This window comes from Epinephelus fuscoguttatus, linkage group LG20, assembly GCF_011397635.1.
Source record: "Epinephelus fuscoguttatus linkage group LG20, E.fuscoguttatus.final_Chr_v1".
NCBI classification, from domain to species: Eukaryota; Metazoa; Chordata; class Actinopteri; order Perciformes; family Serranidae; genus Epinephelus; species Epinephelus fuscoguttatus.
In genome coordinates this window covers 13,198,494-13,216,149 of record NC_064771.1, presented here as the reverse complement: position 1 = coordinate 13,216,149, position 17,656 = coordinate 13,198,494, and the positions used below count along the sequence as shown (strand labels likewise).

Genomic DNA, 17,656 nt, shown 5'->3' with positions numbered 1-17,656 from the left:
CATTTTTTACAGGTCTAATTTTGAAGGTTGATTTACAGGAATAACCCAAAATCTTGAATCATACATCAGGAGGTGGTTGTAAAAAGTTTATTTACATTTTCCCATACTTAATGAGCTCACATGAACACTATTAATTTGTATATTTATGGAAAAAATCCACCCTGAAAACAGCACACATAGCAACTGGCAATCAGTTTTGGATGGCTGGATTAACTTATTGTGTAGCTAGATACCAGAAAGACTCGCTCTCTGGAAATTACTTTGCACACTGAGAAATATTGGACATCAGTAACTGAAGTATAAATAAATGTAGCTGGTTACAGAAATGTTTGTAGACCCAACAAAAGGAAATTAAGCTGCAACTTGAAGGAAGATAGTGAGCAGCACAGACTTACAATAACAAAACCTTTATGTTTAAAGGGGACCTATTGTGCTTTTCCTTATTTTCTGTCACATATATATAATGTTAGAATGCGAGACGTTCATGTTAAATGTGGCCAAAGTTTCAAATAATGAGGTAAATGTATGTAAAAGTAATCCCTGCAGGCAAAAACCTCAGTACATTGCTACATGTAGCTACATGCTAACGTCAGGGAAACATATATTCTTGGTTGCCAATGTTCCTTTCTTCTCCGATTCTGGTCAAATTTATGTTGGAACATGTCTGGCTGTGAGGATTTTGGTTTATAAGCTTTTATCGGTGATTTTTCATGGTAGACGTTTTGCTGACCAAACCCTGGGCTTAAAGAGACAGGCGCTAAAATGGAGCATCTCAGACAGAGGGTGAATACAGGTGTTCCAGCACCGACAGTATGACGAAAATGAAGAGCTCTTTGAACATCTAAGCATGTAAACATGTTCTAGTAGAAACCCAAAATACACGTATGAACCTGAAAATGAGCACAATAGGTCCCCTTTAAAGAGCAACTTATAATCAGACTGAAAAACAGTGATTTGCTGCAAACTCTGGTTAATAGATTTAACCCTGTGACCACAGCCGGCATCACTGATAGGTGTGATACAAGAAAAACAACCTTATTAATGTATGACACATACTGTATGTCATTTTTCTCACTGTGCTTAAGAAGGAACTTCTTTCGCCTGTGACGGTGGAGGAAGAGGCGGAGGGCAGTTTGGGGCTCTGAGTCCAGGCTTTTTCGGAGCAGGCTTTTTGAGGTTGGCCGACACAGCTCGAGGCGCAGGTGTTGGGTGGGTCCTTGTGTCCACAGCAGCCGGTGCTGTGGTGGGGGGTGGAGGGGCCTGGAGCTTAGGAGGCGCTGGAGCTTTGGGTTTAGAGTACTGAACTGTTACCTGCTCGTTAGCTTGGTTGCCTTTGGTCACGTTGAAACATCTCTTTGCTGTAGGATGAGAGACAGAAGACAGTGGGGTTACAGGGATGCCACATGGGGGCAAATAGATTAGGGAAAGGGTTGTGATGCAATGCAAGACAGTTATCTACAACACGTTATCTACCTATGAATTAACCAAAAATGTAATGCAATTTTAAACTCGTTATATTAAAAACTGAGCCAGTCTCACCGCTATGCTGCTTTCAAGTTCAAGAAAAGAAGTCTAACATTCATCTTACTGCTAAAGACATCTGCATTACTTTTCATTAGGAAGCAAATCCTAGAACACAAACTACACTTACATATGAGTTAGTGTTGGTGAAGGTATATGCTCTACCAAGAACTTTGTACTTTAGATTATAAAGTACCTCAGTTGGTTGTGATGGAAAAATCAGTGAAACACTACTTAACACAATGTCAGAAACAGTAAAAAACAAATTTGTCATGGGAATCAGTTTCATAGTCAGATAAACATATCAGGAAGGGACGACTTATAAGGGAAAGTATTTCAGCCTCTACCCGCGCTTGAGGCAGTTACAACAATGTGAGAGATGACGCATGACCCTAGAGGTTTATATTTTGGTCACTGGTGTGAGACTTCCTGTTTCCTACTTCCTGGTTGTTACAAGAGCAGTAGATTTATTTTCTCTCTGTCAGCCCGACGTGAAAAGCCGCCACTTTAGCTTTGTGAGAGGACAAGGGTTAGAAGTAAAGAATCTGCACAGGACATTACACAATAAATAGAGACAAATGATTAATGAGACGTCCTTTGTGCCCTCAGCCCAAAAACAAGAGTGAGTCAAATTTGACATGTGAAGATTGCTTTACTTGTCATGAAGAGTACTACCTAGCTCATGAAAACTTTTGTGGCTCTTAAAGGAGCTTTTTAAAATCTTAGAAAATTACCCTGATGATGTAATGGTGATGTCATCAAGGTAATCTCAACTTGGACTTAAGGTCTCAAACTGTTAACAGCAGTTCTGTGTTGTAAACTTGAGGTGTTAAGTTTGAAAAATGTTGGCATTTACCAAACAGGAAGGGTGTAACAAAAGACACTTGATTTGCATTATGGGAAATGTAGTATCCAGTTTTTGTGGAGCTAAGAGTCGTGATATCTCAGCTTCTGCTACTTCAATTTGACTATTCTTTTACAAATATGTCTCTTGTGTATGTTACAAAAGTGAAACAAAAGTACATTGCTAAAACCCTTAAATGTCTTGCCTTTGGACAGCCATTGGGCACAGCAGATCCTGACTTACGTTTATACGGTGAGGTGATCTTTACAAAAGCTCTTGGAGAGTCTGGAGTAGCCTCCAAAATTGGCTCCAGCTGGCCTTGGTCTGAGCACTGCTTCTGTGTGGGACTCCTGATCTGACCTGGGGTTGGTGCTGATCCCGTTGCTTTAGGAAGTGTTGTCGGGTCAGAGGTGGTGGAAGTGTTGGAGGCCCCAACGAGGCTGGGATCGAGTGAGGACGAGCTGCTGGATGTTGTGCTCTGATGGGTTGGTGCTGTTGAGTCAGCTGCAGGGCTGCCCCATGTGGAGGTGCCAGTACGACTCAGGGAGCCAGATTTCACAAAGACGAAAGCCCCACTGTCCTGTGAGGTTGTGCTGGTGGGAAGAAAATGAAACTGGAACATTACCTCTTGCTGCCAAACCCAGAGCAGCTTGTCATAAGGTCATAATCTAAGGCAGTTAGTGTGTTATGATTGTGCTGTCATCACAATAATGATACAAGGCTGCGTTGTGAATGCAATTTGTGAGCTGTGTCGTCACAGAGCGGTACCTGTTTGACTTTGAGAGAGGAAGGTGATAAGAGGAGCAGGAGGAGGAGGCAGTGGATGATGAGGAGACTGTTCTGCTCAGTTTCCCCCTTTCTGACATCAGAGACTGGGCAACAGGAACTGGCAGGGACACATCTGAGACCTCAGGAAGTTCTGGGATCTCAAAGGATACAGCTGAGCAAAACAAAACAGAGTGAAATTTATGAGTGCTCCATCAAATAGACAGCTTTTCTTTATAAGAATTGTTCTTCTTGTGTTTTATTTGTTCAGTTTTGGCCATATTTCCCATCTGTGATACCATTGTACTCAACTATTCTGTCCCTGAGATCTGACATCACAAACACTAAGTCCAGTTGGGCAAGAAAGCAGCAGTCAAATGACCAGACAGGTTTTAAACAAACCCACGTGTCAGCTAAATTGATCTGGAAAAATGAAACAACCCAAACTGTCTGTTGTAAACATTCAGAGTTTATAGACCGACTTCCTGGTTCACCCTTGACTCATTGTACTTGCAGTAGTTGTTTGTGTTTCCTGTGCAGTGGGTGTGCTGACTTTCAGTTTTACCTCCCAAATAAAATTGTTCAGATTTGCAGTTTGCAGAGCGGGTGCAGCAGCACACTGCCATGCGTTAAGGATAGGCCAATAGTGCCACAAGATTTGGCCATTGTCATTTTTTTATTGGACATTCTAGTAAAGTGTCACTGTAGTAAAAAAAAATAGGCATCATTTACATTTACTGCTTTTTGTATTATATTTTTAGACATAAAAATAAAAAAAACCCTGTTTAATATGAAGCTATGCTGCATGTAATGGCATGACAGCTTATACATTAAGGTGGCACCTGCATCAATACATTATGCTGAGGCTCCATCTTGAAAAATTAAGATCTAGATTTCTAAATCTGTATTATTTCAGTTTATCTTATGCTTATATGGTACATATAAATAATAAATCTGGGCTTAAACACAGCAACAAAAACTAATTATTAATTACTTATTAATACAAATACAACTGCAAAGACAAGGGAAGAAATAGAGGTCAGTAGGGGCCTACAGTTCCTTCTTACCCCCAGGCACCAGCCCTGATGTTTACAAATTGTCTGATCATCTGACTAATTGTAGTGATGCCGCTATATTCTTAGATCTCAGTTGTGGGTTTGAAAATTACAATGTCATTAAAGCTGATAAAAATGCTAAATTCAAGTTGTATTAAACAGAATAACCCTTTAAAGACTGTGTACTGATGGCACGTGAAGAGAGTACGTCAGTGTTTGTATACCTTCAGGGAAGAGGCTGGAGCTGTACTGAATAAGAGGCTCAATGACCGTCACCACTTGCACCGAAGACGCTGACGCCATGTCAAACAGAGCAGCTTCACTAAAGAGGCAGAGAGGTGGAGGGTTAAAACGTGGAACGGATAAGGGTTCAGGCTGCAGAATATGGTGACATTAACTTAGGTTTTCATGGTTAGAGATACAAATCTAACTTTGATGTTACTCAAGTAAGACACTCTGTCCATTGAGGTTTAACCACTGAGAGTATATTTGCCATCAAGACTGCACTTCCTATAATTAATGCACCCCCCCCACCACCACCACCTCACTGCTAAGAAAATGTTAGCCTCATGAACCATCTGTCACGGTTTATCAGTTAACAGGATGCTGCGGTTCAGTTTCATGTGACCAGTAGGTCTGGTTTTGCTGATGAAATATGTCACAAATGCTCATCCTTCATATTAAGACACAAAGATGATGAAAGAGGAAGAGCAGACAGGACAGTGGAACGTGTGAATGGAGTATGGTTACAGTACACGCAGGGTAAAGACAAAGATAACCAGGTTGCTACGCACCCTTCAGCTCGTGGCCAGAGCAGGTTGGGCCCCAGCACGATGGCAATGTTACTGGGTGTCATCTTGTTTACAGCTTGCTGCTCAGACAGCAAAGACAAGAACTGGATCAGGTACCTGATAGGAAGAAAGAGGAAGAAAACAAGTAGTAAAGGCAGGAAGTTACAGAGCAATATTAAGGTGGCTATAGTCAAGAAGACCTAACCGCATCACAATAAATAGTTATGGTGCCCAGGTGTGTACAGGATGAAACTAGATGACAAATTAATGCTATCAGGTGAGAGGCAGACGTGGAGGAAGTATTCAGATCCTTTACCAAAAACCAAAAGTAAAAGTATTAATACCATACTGTAAAAATATTCTGTTACAAGTAAGAGCCCTGCATTGAAAATGTTACTTACAGTAAATAAAATCATGGCAGTATAAAGAGGAAAACGTTCTTAAAGGAGCAGTGTGAAGGATTTAGGGATATTTAATGGCGACTAGCATTGAGGAATGCTGATTGCAACCAGCTGACACGTTTTTCATGTGTCAAGTGTGAACTCCCGATCAGGATTTTTTCAGCGTTCAGGTCTCTTCTTCACCACAACAAACGGATCAGGTGAAAGCACTGAATAAAGCAGTTTCACATTACAAATCTGTGTTTCACCAACATTCTTCAGCTCACTAGCCCAGCGCCTGCTTATGCATGTTTACCTTTTTCTATGATAACGTAAGATCCAGGCATTTAGGAGGTTTTTACTGGGAGCTGAATTATCCGCAGAGGTCTCTTCCTCTCAAAAACAAACAGACCCAGTGAATAAAAAAAGTTAAAAAAAATACTGAATTAAAGCAATTTCACATTAAAAATCTGTGTTTTTCCAGTGCTGTTTGGCTCGTTGTGGAGGGGCTGCTTACTGACATGAAAAGGTGAATGGCCCTATCTAGAGCCAGTGTTTAGTTTGTCTGTTTTGGGCTGCTGTAGAAACATGGCATTGCAACATGGCGCTCTCCATAAACGAGGACTCACTCCCTATGTTGATATAAATGACTCATTCACAGGTAACGAAAACACGAAGATTCTTATTTTCAGGTGATTATACACTTAATATCTCAAAGGTCCTGTGCGTATGATTTTAGAGGGTATATTGGCAGAAATAATATAATAAGTATGTTTTCTTAAATATTAAGTACTCAATACAGAAAAATTCCAAACAACAAAACAAACTTAATTTTGTTTATAATAGGTGTAAATAATTAAAAGATAAAGCAGCATATCGTCACATTTGTGAACCTGGAACCATGAAATGCTTTGCACCAAAAACTGACAATTATCAAAATAGTTGCCAATTAATTTTTTGTCAGTCAACTTATTGGTAAATCAACTAAGCATTGCACCTGTACTTGTATATCCTGTTGGGTATTTTCATAAAAAGAAAACATAGTATTTCATAAGCTTTTCATATGTTTTGTATGCAAAAATCTTAAATTGTAAAGTAACTAGTAACCATAGCTGTTAGATAAATACAGTGAAGTAAAAGGTACAATATTTCCCTCTAAAATGTAATAGAAATTGAAAGTAGCATGAAAAGAAAATACTTGAGTAAAGCATAAGTAGGCCTACCTCAAATTAGTACTTAAGTACAGTGAGTAAATGTACTTTGTTACATCCAACACCGATGAGAGCTGAGATACCCTAACATGATGATTTCAGGTTTTAACCCCTCTTAAAACCCTTTGGATAAACCAAACTAGCTAAATGCTAATGTCAACATGCTAACGTGCTCATATGACAACGCTAACATAGAAAATAGAAATAGAAAGAACTTTATTCAGCCCAGAAGGGCAGTTCATAACATGCTAATGATAGGCAGGTATAATGTTTACCACTTTAACCGGCTTATTTTGTGTGTTGGCATGCTAATATTTGTTAATTACAGTAGCGCTAAACAGGAAGTTCACTAAAAATCACAAACGCTAGCCTCGTGGTGGCGTTACAAGAGAAGTCAGGGGATCACTAAAGTCAGTTGGCCTCATTCCCTGAGAACCATCAATGTGAGTAGCCACAACATTGTTGAGATATTTTAGTCTGGAGGAAAAGGTTAACCAACTGACAGAGCAACATTGCTATCTATAAAGCTACATCAGTAGTGTGGCTAAAAATGTTGTCTATTTGAGTTGAATATGAGGATGTCCTTTGCCCCTGAAATGCTTTCTTTTTCAGATATGTGTATCTAGTAGCAGCAACATTTGATGATGTGATTCTAAAAACAAATGTACACAAAGAGTGCAGACCTGAGGTTGTTGTAGTTTTCAGGCGGTAGTTTCTTCAGTAGCACTTTGAACTGCTCCAGCTTCTCATTCAGGTCTTTCTCCCTGTGAAGAAAGACATCAAACTCAAGAAACAGACATGATACTGGAGTAGAAATAAGAAATATGTATTGTAGATATTATACACACCCTGCTGCTTTAAACCAGTCATTGTAGAGTTCAAAGGTCATTAGAGGCTCGGGGAGTTCTCGCAGATAACACTTGAGAGCTCCTGTCACAATACATTTAGAGATAAATCATCACATCATCGCAAATAAACAAGCTAAGGTAATATGTTAACTACTGCCCCTTTTTGTGTTGTCAGATGTATAATAATAATATATGACCTATGATATAAATAAACAGATAAATAAATAATATATAGTCATGATATTGGCTGTTTTCGCTCACTGTTTGGTAAAACTAGTGACTCATGCTCTACTTAAGTTATGAAAGCTTTCCTGTTGCTGTTCTAAAAATTCTCCAGCAAACAGGAAATTAAGTATTTTACATTACTGGAAGCTGCAACAGCGGCTGTATTTGAAGTAAACAGAAGAGGAACTGGGCAGTCAGAATGAGCCGCATAAGTCACATTGGCCCCACAACAGAAACTCAAGCTCAAACTAAGAGGAAATCTAAGGAAAAACAAGTGGACACATGCTTACCAGCCACAGCGTGAGGGTCCATGCTGAACTCGCTGTGGTCGACCGCTTCTTGATCCAAACAAGTCTTCAACCTCTTCACCACTGAGGCTGCTGCTGCCAGACGAAACAGACCCTGAGGGACGAAGAGGAAGAGGAATGAGAAAAAGATGGAGAAAAAGAGTGCTGAAATGAGAGCAGTTACCTGACAAAAACACATATGTGCAGCCCACCAGCACCCAAAAATATACAATTTATTTTGACTTAACATCTGCACATCCTCCATATTCCTGGAGGAGATGCGTGCCATTCCTCCCACTGAAATGACTCAAGACAAATTAACTAACAATTTCTAGTGCTTTTAAGCTTATATAAAGACTCTGTATTTCCTCCTGCATTTCTCAAGCACCTACAGTAGCTTGGAGCCAAACTCTGAAGAGATTTTGACTCTTTTAGCCACGCTGGGTATGGCCTGAGGTTTGGTTATGTCGGTTAGTCAGTCCATCACTTTGGTCCAAACTCAAAAGTCTCAACAATTGAACAGCTGTACAGGTTTATCACAAAATTTCAGACATTCAGCTTCAGTTATGGTGCTTTGTGCCTAAAGCTACTTTTTGTATTACCATTGTTAGCGTGCTAACACACTAATCTAAGATAGAGAACACGTGGAGAACATGGTCACCATTAGACCTGCTTCACATTAGCCTGTTAGCATTGTTATTGTTAGCATGCTGATGTTAGCATTTAGTTCAAAGCACCACTGTGTCAGTGCAGCCTCACAGAGCTACATGGCTGTAGAACAGGAAGTGTAGCATGTGGGCTAATGGCTGCCCTCAAACTCATTTTGCGTGGCCCCTGAGGGTGGCATGAAATGCATGCATTGGTTTTAATTATCTGCGGTCCATTTTAATATATTCACTCATAGGTGTAGATTAAGGAATGAGAATGTGCATTTGTTCTCCCATTAAAAAATTGAAAGTAGCAGAGGACTTCCATTTTACAAAATTAAAGACATTTACACCATAAATTGATGCAGTAAAGGCACAAATTTGTGCATTAAAATTAACCAGAATGCAGGTGTGTTAGATGCGAAAATTTTTCTGGCTTTGGACCCCCAAAACCCCTGTTTCATATGTGTCTCCTCCAATGCAAAATGAAAGCTACCTCTTGGCTTACATTTAATACACTACTCGGCTATTGCGCCAAGCTAACAAGTGTCTGTCAGGGCCGGGCCGACAACATGTAGAAAGCCACTGGTTGCGTGACAACTAGTGGCACCTCGCAAATGTCACAGGAATTCCTTTCTGTCATCAGTGCCATTGCTGTGAGCTAAAGTTAATGATTGCAGTGGATAACTCAGCAGTTTCATATGGAAGTAAGATGGGAAAGATATTTTGTAATATGTGTGCACTTTTCCTGTGCTGCCGTCAGTGCTAGCTTCTTAAAATGGCACTCACAAAAGAAATAGAAAATGTGATGGTACATCCCGCTGCATGAGACGGGGGCGCTTTTTTTGAAGTATGCCCTCTGTTACTTCTATTATCAAAGTTTACACAGCCCAAAAATGAGATAGTTCACAATATCTCGGTAGGCTACTTAGGTTGAGGTAGTGAATCAAGGTCTGTAATCCAGCCTTGGGATGCCAAGTCATGTGGATCTATGCTGTTATCATGATAAGTTTGTCCAAATACCGTTGCGTTGTGTTGTTTACACAATAACACAGTGTGGCCATCACAAAATGGCGCCCCTGTCTGAAACATTTAACACAGTGTGACGTGAACTTCACATTCTCTACAGGGTACAATTCTTGGCTTATGTAATGACAATGTTTAAGAAATTTCATAAGGATGAGCTGATGTTTATCTACATGCAAAATGCTCGGACCCTTCAAATGTGTGTTTATACATAGAAGTTTAAGGAACCTGCTGGATTCCACAGCTGAAATCTGTTTAGAGTGCCAAGAAGAAAATAAATCTAGCATTAATAAAACTACACATTTCTAAATGGCATCACTAATCAATGTTAACAAGCAGTATTAGAGAATGAGAAGAGTCAAAATAAACCAAAATAAAACAAAAGCTGCCTGCTAGGATGGTGCACAGGTGCATAACTTGGTGAAGAATAAAACTAAAAGCTAAAGGCAGAATTCACATGCTTATCAATCTGAGTTTCAGGATTGTAAGCCCTGGAGTCTCATCCCATCAGTCCTACCTCCTCAGTCATTCCCGTTCTCAGCAGCATGTGAATACACTCCTGGATGGGTGCTGCGATTTCTCTGTTGCTTTGAGACAGATGAGAGATCAGAGGCTCCCCATAGACCTTCTGATTAGGGAGGCTCAGCGGTTGCCCTGCGCAATCAGATAAGCACACAGAGGAAGTAAGAACACACGTAGAAATATCGCAACAACAGTGCTGCAAATAACATGGAGCAGATGAACTTTTACCTTTTTGGCTGTGATTCTCTTTGAGCTCGCTGATGTTCTTGTCCAGGAACTCGTGCGAAATTTTGTGATAATCTGCCTGCAGCTCGAGAAGCTATAGACGCAGAAACAAGGGAGGTCCGTTTTTACATTTTAATTTGTTTGCACGTTTAGAAGACAAAAAGCCGTCACAACCCCAACTCACACGGATGAAGTAGTTAGCGTAGTCATCTTCTTTAGTTGCAAAGTGATACAGATCTGCAGAGTACTGGTCCTACAGAGACAGAGAAACAGAGAGGTCAGAGGTCGAGGCTACCGTACTGATTCCACAGAGGTGTCGGAGATGCATACTGCAGCCCAGATGGTTGTAAGAGAAAACAATGTTACCTTGATGCTCTCCAACTTCCTCCAAGCTTCTTCCACTTCCTCCTTGAGCCCATCCTGCCTCGCCTGGGGGCCAGTGCTGGCTTGGCTCCTGACCACACCCACACCCACACACACCCACACACACACAGAAATGAGGAAAATGTGCATAAGCTACTTGGATAAACTGTAATACATGTAACCGTGACTGTAGCTGTGTAACTCACCTAGTTTTTGCATTGATCCAGTCTGTAGTGAGCTTTGCAAACTGCTTCTTGTTCTTGAGAATCTCTGGTAAATCATCCTAGGAGGGAAAATTAAAAAAAAGTTAAAATATTGGGGTTCAAGCCATTCAATATAAATTAGATTTTTATTCAGTTTTGTTATTAACAACTAGACATTTACACATGTGCATAAAAAATATTGAAAAATGAAGATTAAAAGGACAAAGATGGAAGATCTGATAAAAATGAAAGAAAGATATTAGCTTGTTACTGGCTTTCTCTTTGCGCTTTATTATACTTCAATCATACCGGATCTTAAAATTAACCTACTTATTTATAGATGTGCAGCTGTGGTCACCCCTGCATATACACATAGGCTGGCGCATATGAAGCGCTGTAATCAGAAGTATTACATTAGTTTCTGTCTGCAGTACACAGCCATTCTCACCTCGCTGAGCTTGTTGAGCGGCTCCAGAACTTCCTTCTCCACTTTCATCTCAAAGTCTGCCAGCATGCTGGCCAGCATCTTCTCCATGAAACAGCACATCTCCAGCACCCTCCTGCCACGCACACACACACAGTGTATGGTCAACTCCTGTCTTGCTGTTTCCATATTTTTTTTTAAATGGATGTCAGAACTAAAACACATGCACATCTGGAAAAATAAACAAGTTGTAAAGAGGATCTTGCAGTCTGGAGAGGCTTCAACAAGCAGAGTAACTCGTAACTAAATCTGAAAAATAGTTGTTATTTCCCTCTGAATTGTAGTGGAGTAGAAGAAGGAAGTGCCATAAACCTCTAATTTGTGCTTGACTACAACTCTTAAATAAATGTATTTCACTATATGGCAACACTGGCAACAAGAACTAAACAATCTGATCTGACATGGATCTTCCTTGGGACTAAAACACAATGGGAACATCATAAATCACCATCAAGTGATGTGTAACTCACCTAGCTGGGTTATCAGAGCCTCAAAACTATAAATAACTGAATAGAGTTCTAGTCACAAGCTGCAGACAATGTGTAGGATCCTCTTTCCTTTCCATCCAGAACTGAAAACCACTGCACTAAAGTCATAAGGTTTTCACATGACAGCAGTCAGTCAACAGTTCAGGTCAAGAGCATGGAGGGAGCGATGGGTGTCACCTGATAGAGGACTCTGCGTCAAAGTCTTTGAGGCTCTCTGCCATGCTGATGGACAGCAGCATCAGAGGGAGCTTTTTCTGAGGACACAGAAGCAGATGTAACACCTCTTAGTAACCAGTCAAATGATTTTCAGACATGGCCACATGGATGCTGTGGTTTCAGTACCATTCGTTTTTCAGCCTCCAGTCCCGTCTGACTCTGCATGCAGCCGTGCAGCTTCTTGTGAAGGACCTGGGCGGCCTTCTTGGCCGGTTCCACCCGCTGCTCAACCTTCATTCGGTCAGACACACACATACAGTAACGCTTTGATCTGTTAACCAGAAAATCTTGTGCATGCGTTAGTGTCTGAGGTTTCATATAACTTTGTCCATGTTGTGGTGATTAGGTCTGTATGTTTCATGTGTTTTTACGTATGTTGATATGTTTTAGAATGCAAAAAACATTTTCCATAATAAGCCTAAAAGCTATGATACAAATGAAAAACAGATGGTGTGGTGCTTGTGAAAAAATCAGTGATATGTGATGTGTGATATAAATTTCCCATAATCACGACTGTTTAGTTTGAATTACATTGTAATAAAATACAGCTTAAGCTATAAAGTCATCATATAATAAAAACTATATTAAGTCTTAATAGCAGATTTATAAGCTGTAAGGATGAAACAGAATCTTGTCTTTGTCTCACCATGACCAGGTCCTCGTGTAGAAGTTCAGTGGCATCTTGTGACCTGCAGACATGCGTGTTGTATTGGTTAGTGAATATACAGGTTAACAACCCTGATGTCAAAAAACAAAAATAATCTATAACAGATTTAATATTTAGCAAGAAAGCATATACACATATTTGACAATCTCAACTATTTGTTTAATCTGCTATTTTTGTGCACTGTTTCTATCTACACCATAGACTGTATCATAAAGATGGTTGACATGACAGCACCTCAACGCGAAGCCAAAACATCTTGATTGTATGCCGGAGGCTGGTTGCAGTATAGGTCATAAACCCCGCCTCCTCCATGTTATCTTAAGGGACATGGGCAAAACTAAAACCTCAAAGTACAATCAGATACCTTTTCGTCAAAGATGGTTTCTGTTGTTTGTTTCTGTTGCTTCTTCTGATGGTTTTAATTTGTTATTTGATGCTATAAAAAGGGGGGGTCTGACATTATGATTGACAGCTGTGTGTGCCAGCTGAGTGACTGCTCGTGATTCGTTAGATGGTGGGCCCATTTTCTGCCCTTTAATTGTCACAGGGCTGCATTCAGTGACTCGCAGTGCACCATATCTAGAGTAGTGATGGCTGCTCAGATGTGTATGTCCAACCTAATTTTAGTGCTGGTGGTGTGGTTTGGCATGGCTGACGCTGAGTCCCCTCCTGATTGGGTTTCGCAGCAACTGAAAGCGGGGCTGGCTTGTCTTCTGGCAGACAGATTCAATTGTTTGTAGAGTAGGTGAGCCGTGGTCTGGTGGCTGTCATCTGCCTTTTGGCCTAGAGGTTGCATCTCTGCTCACTGGCATGTTTATGCATCACAGTGTCTGTGCATCACAGTGGGCGGCTTGTTTCATATTCCCGGCCTTCTCTCGATGGTGAAACTGCTGCTTTGTTTGTACGAGGCTTTGTTTCTGTGAGTGTTGCTTCAACATGTTTTCACGCCTTCATGTTTTTTGGCTGCTGCAGTAGCTGGAGTTATTTTTTTATGCTCTTTGTGCCACAATCCTACATGACATGTTTGGACTTTCATTGTTTCATTTTCTTTGTTTTTGATTAATCTAACTGGTTTGACACCGCAGCCTTGGCCTTCATTGCTTTAATCTATGGGCCAGGCCAAAATTTGGTACCACATTTTGGCGCTTTGAGCACCACAAGCCGAGTGCAATCTAGTTCCATTATAATGGAGAGAAGGCTGACATCTCTACAGCCGATATCTCCAACACTCAGCAACTCACACCAAAACAACCTAGATTGATAAATAGCACTACAGCTAAGAGGAAGAATATGTATTTTTGATTCAGGGGTGAACTGTACCTTTAATACCAAGTATGACCATGTTATATTCTGCATAACGATGACAACAATGACACAATCTAATTACTGTGTTGCATTCATGTGCTAGTGGGACAGTCTGAAATACAGGATTTTACAACACAAGTCGACTGTATTGATGTCCTTAATCAGATGATCATTAAATATAAACTATTGTAGAGGCTTTGCATTTTAAGATTTGAGTACACTTTATCTGTGAGGGCTTCTTCTGTGGTTTAGTTCAGTACCAGCTCTATGAGAGGAAGGAGGCGCTGACACACCATCTCTGCCACAACACGTGGCAGTGTAAAAAAAAAAAAGGAGGGAGGGAGAAGAACAGCTCCACAGCTTTGACAACTTCAGGTTTGGGTGTCACACCAAAAGGAAGCCCAGCCCAGTTCGCAAAGAGGGCAGATGAGCTTCAAGCACCTTCACGGTGCAGCTTCTTATTTCCTCCAGTGAACACCTGACGTTTCAAAACACAAAGTGGAGAATTCCCCGTAGTGTTTGAACCACATGCCAGTTCCTTTTTTTTTTTTTAAATCTCTGACTCTCATTTCAGCTTTTCCTTTTGAAAGCAACTCATTCCACAAAGAGTAGAATTACATCAGAGCAGATGTGTTGTACGCTCTGTTAAGAAAGTAGAAGTGTGTGTGGAGGTGTGTATGCTGATATAAGGGAGGTTACTCCCCACAGTGACCTGACTGATACACTTTGACATAAAAACAGCTCTTTTCATACATAATGTACAGTACGTGTTCATCTGAGTGTGTGCATGTGTTATTTTTGTACGTATGTGTTCATCTCATCAAAGGCCATGGTGCTGTAAGTGCAAAACTGCGAACTGGGTGAAGTGCTGCTGTGGTAGGTGAAGCCCACGTTGCTCTGCTGCAGATGCACGCTGCGTAGGTTTATTATTAAACCAGAGTACGCCACAGGTAGAGGCAACATGGCCTGCACGCAAGCACACTCCTATATCCCTGCTGCATGCAACTGTGTGACAGGAAAATCAGACAGGGTGAAAGTGTATGGTTATCAGACGCTGTCATGCACAGGCTCAAACCCTCTAGATGAGAGGAATTCAACCTGTTCGACAATGACAATAAATACTTCTCCCACAAATTTTGTACATCAATTAGTCATGCCATGTTACGTTGAATTTGTGAAGGAAATATTTTTCTCGCATGCCTCCAGGAACATGGCAAACAAATTGATTTATTAAATGATTAGGGAGTGCATTTTTTAACAACAAAACTACATCAAAACATCTGTTTTACATAGCTTCTACAGTTTAATCCAAGTCTCATTTATCGAGTTGTATGTTCAGTACTTTCTAAACACATGTATTTTTAACTTAAAAGCCTCAGTAGGAAACCACAACCTTTAAAAAAATGAGCTTAAAGTGAAACTTATCTATGCTCTCTTCAAAGCCAGACTACAATACCACATTTTTTTGTCTTTGTTTGGGAAGTACTGAGCATACAACTGGATAAATAAGACTTACATGCAGTCCCAGGTCAATCAATAAATCAGTATGTCCACTGTTTTCTGTGCAGGCATGCAAGATAAACAATGTTTTCTGCACAAATTGAAGGTAACACAACATGACAAACTGATATACAAATGGTCATTTTGTGGGTGAAGTGTTCCTTCATGGTGTTTATTATCAAATTACTGACATATTAATACAAAATACAAGTGCAATAAATCATGTTTCATGTGTCAAAGTTTTGTTTCCTCTCAGAGAGATACCACAAACATCACCTCCCTTTTGGTAGATAACCACTGCCTTGATAATTCGTTGCAAACTCGAGTGACTTTGTCCTCATGGCTTTCACGCCACGAAGAGCCTGAGGTTTCCCTCAAAACCCAAACAGCATGCTTCGCTTTCAAGAGGAACCAGCGACTGTGTCATTCCAGCTTTACACACTTTTCAACACAGTGTTTGCAACAGTCAGATTGAGAAGATGGAAACAGAAACTTAACATTTCCTCAAAGTTGAATAACACGCTGAAATGAAAACTTCTCCAGAGGTAATGGTGCACTACAGTTCCCACAGGCTTTGCGAAAGGCCCAGAAGTGTCTCAATTTAAGGGGGAAAATGAGCTCTACAATTAATCCATCCATAGGTGCAGAGGACTTATTTTGGCAAAATTAGACATTTACACAATAAATTGACGCATAAAAGACACAAACTGCTGCATTAAAATCACCAGAATGCAGGAAATTAATCATTTGATGCTTAAATTTTTCCTAAACCTCTGGTTTCAAAACAAAACCTACATCCTTGAATTAATCTTAATTAATTAACACCCAGAAGCCAAAGGAGATTTAGATTTACAGGGGCAGCTTAAAAATGAGACGTAACAAAATCAGCCGCACCAGGCAAGTCACAGTTAGGGGAAGAGGGTCACTGATAAAACAGCGTTGCACAAGAAGAGCAAAGTCATGAAGGCAGATGTCGGTTTTACATAACTATCTATCCAAAGTTTGACCACACAGGCCACCATAGGCTGATCAGACTAAGTAATGTGTAGCAGCAACATGTGCACTGCTTTAAACAAGGCTGCATTTCATTGCTTGTGTATAAACTTTTCATTTTAAGAGGAAGATTGTGTTCTTTCTATGTTCAGAAGTTAGATGAAGTTACAAACTGTGATTTCTTAATGTAGTGTGTGTATGTCATCAGACCAAAATCCTAACCCACACCAAAACATGCCACTTCTTGGTTCACACGTCTTGAAAAACCCTTGAGTTCAGTGTACATGTGAGTGTGAGAGCCTTGATGTGCAGCTCGCAGTCTCACTGCAACAACAAGGAGAGATATATCAGATTAAAGCACTTACTTTCCCGCAGAGCCCAGTTGCTTCAGGATGCTCAGAGACTGCCGGAGCATGCTGGCAGTGGAGTCAGACCAGTTTTACTCCCTGACCTTTCTCAGTCCTGCTCAGCACCACGAGATATCCTGCTCTGAAGACGTCCGGCTGTGTCACTGCATTAGAGAAGGACAGCACACACTGGTTGCCTCTGCCTCTGTCTTTGTGTGTGTTGTCTGTGCGTGTTTTGGCCGTCAGTTTTCGTTCTTGTTTCAGGACTGTGCGCTTAAGTCACACTGAACACAAGGCAGTGAATGAGGAAGTTGCATAGATGAAGTGTCAGCTGTGAGGGGGGAAGAGAGAGTTTTTTTTTTCAGGTTTGGCTGTCACACTATGATTTCAGTTAACTAAAACACACACTCCACCAGCACAAACTCACAGAAGGTAATGAGAGATTTGGTGTTCACCCTGACATTAGAGCTAAAATGGAAGAACATTTGTTCAAGTCAGCTTTCCAAACAGAAAAGTACAATTTCTAAGAACTGTCTGAGAGGGTAAATCTGTATGTAATATATCTGAATTGTAAGAGCACATTTGCAGATTTAAATCTCATTAGAAGTATTTTCACACTCTTCACATTACTTGTCTGACAGGCTGCGATCAGTAGGTACTTCTGTAAATGCTAACAGTATGTGTTAATGAGTTAAAAGGATGTGAGAAGGCCAAAAGAGGAAACTATCAATGCTGCTGCCTGA

At 40.6% G+C, this 17,656-nt stretch overlaps 1 protein-coding gene across 1 annotated transcript; it reads right to left on the bottom strand.

The window, feature by feature from the left end:
• Window positions 1-13: 13 nt before the first annotated feature.
• On the bottom strand, window positions 14-17,233 carry sh3bp1 (SH3-domain binding protein 1). The gene is made up of 18 exons (XM_049563011.1): window positions 16,932-17,233; window positions 12,748-12,790; window positions 12,228-12,332; window positions 12,063-12,139; window positions 11,362-11,473; window positions 10,917-10,993; window positions 10,714-10,801; window positions 10,532-10,600; window positions 10,351-10,441; window positions 10,118-10,254; window positions 7,931-8,042; window positions 7,416-7,497; window positions 7,251-7,331; window positions 4,980-5,093; window positions 4,410-4,507; window positions 3,134-3,305; window positions 2,609-2,958; window positions 14-1,358 (listed from the first exon to the last, which is right to left on the bottom strand). Exons 1-18 carry the CDS (start codon window positions 16,979-16,981, stop codon window positions 1,081-1,083), a joined length of 2,136 nt encoding a protein of 711 aa, XP_049418968.1. The 5' UTR covers window positions 16,982-17,233; the 3' UTR covers window positions 14-1,080.
• Between the last annotated feature and the right edge of the window lie 423 nt (window positions 17,234-17,656).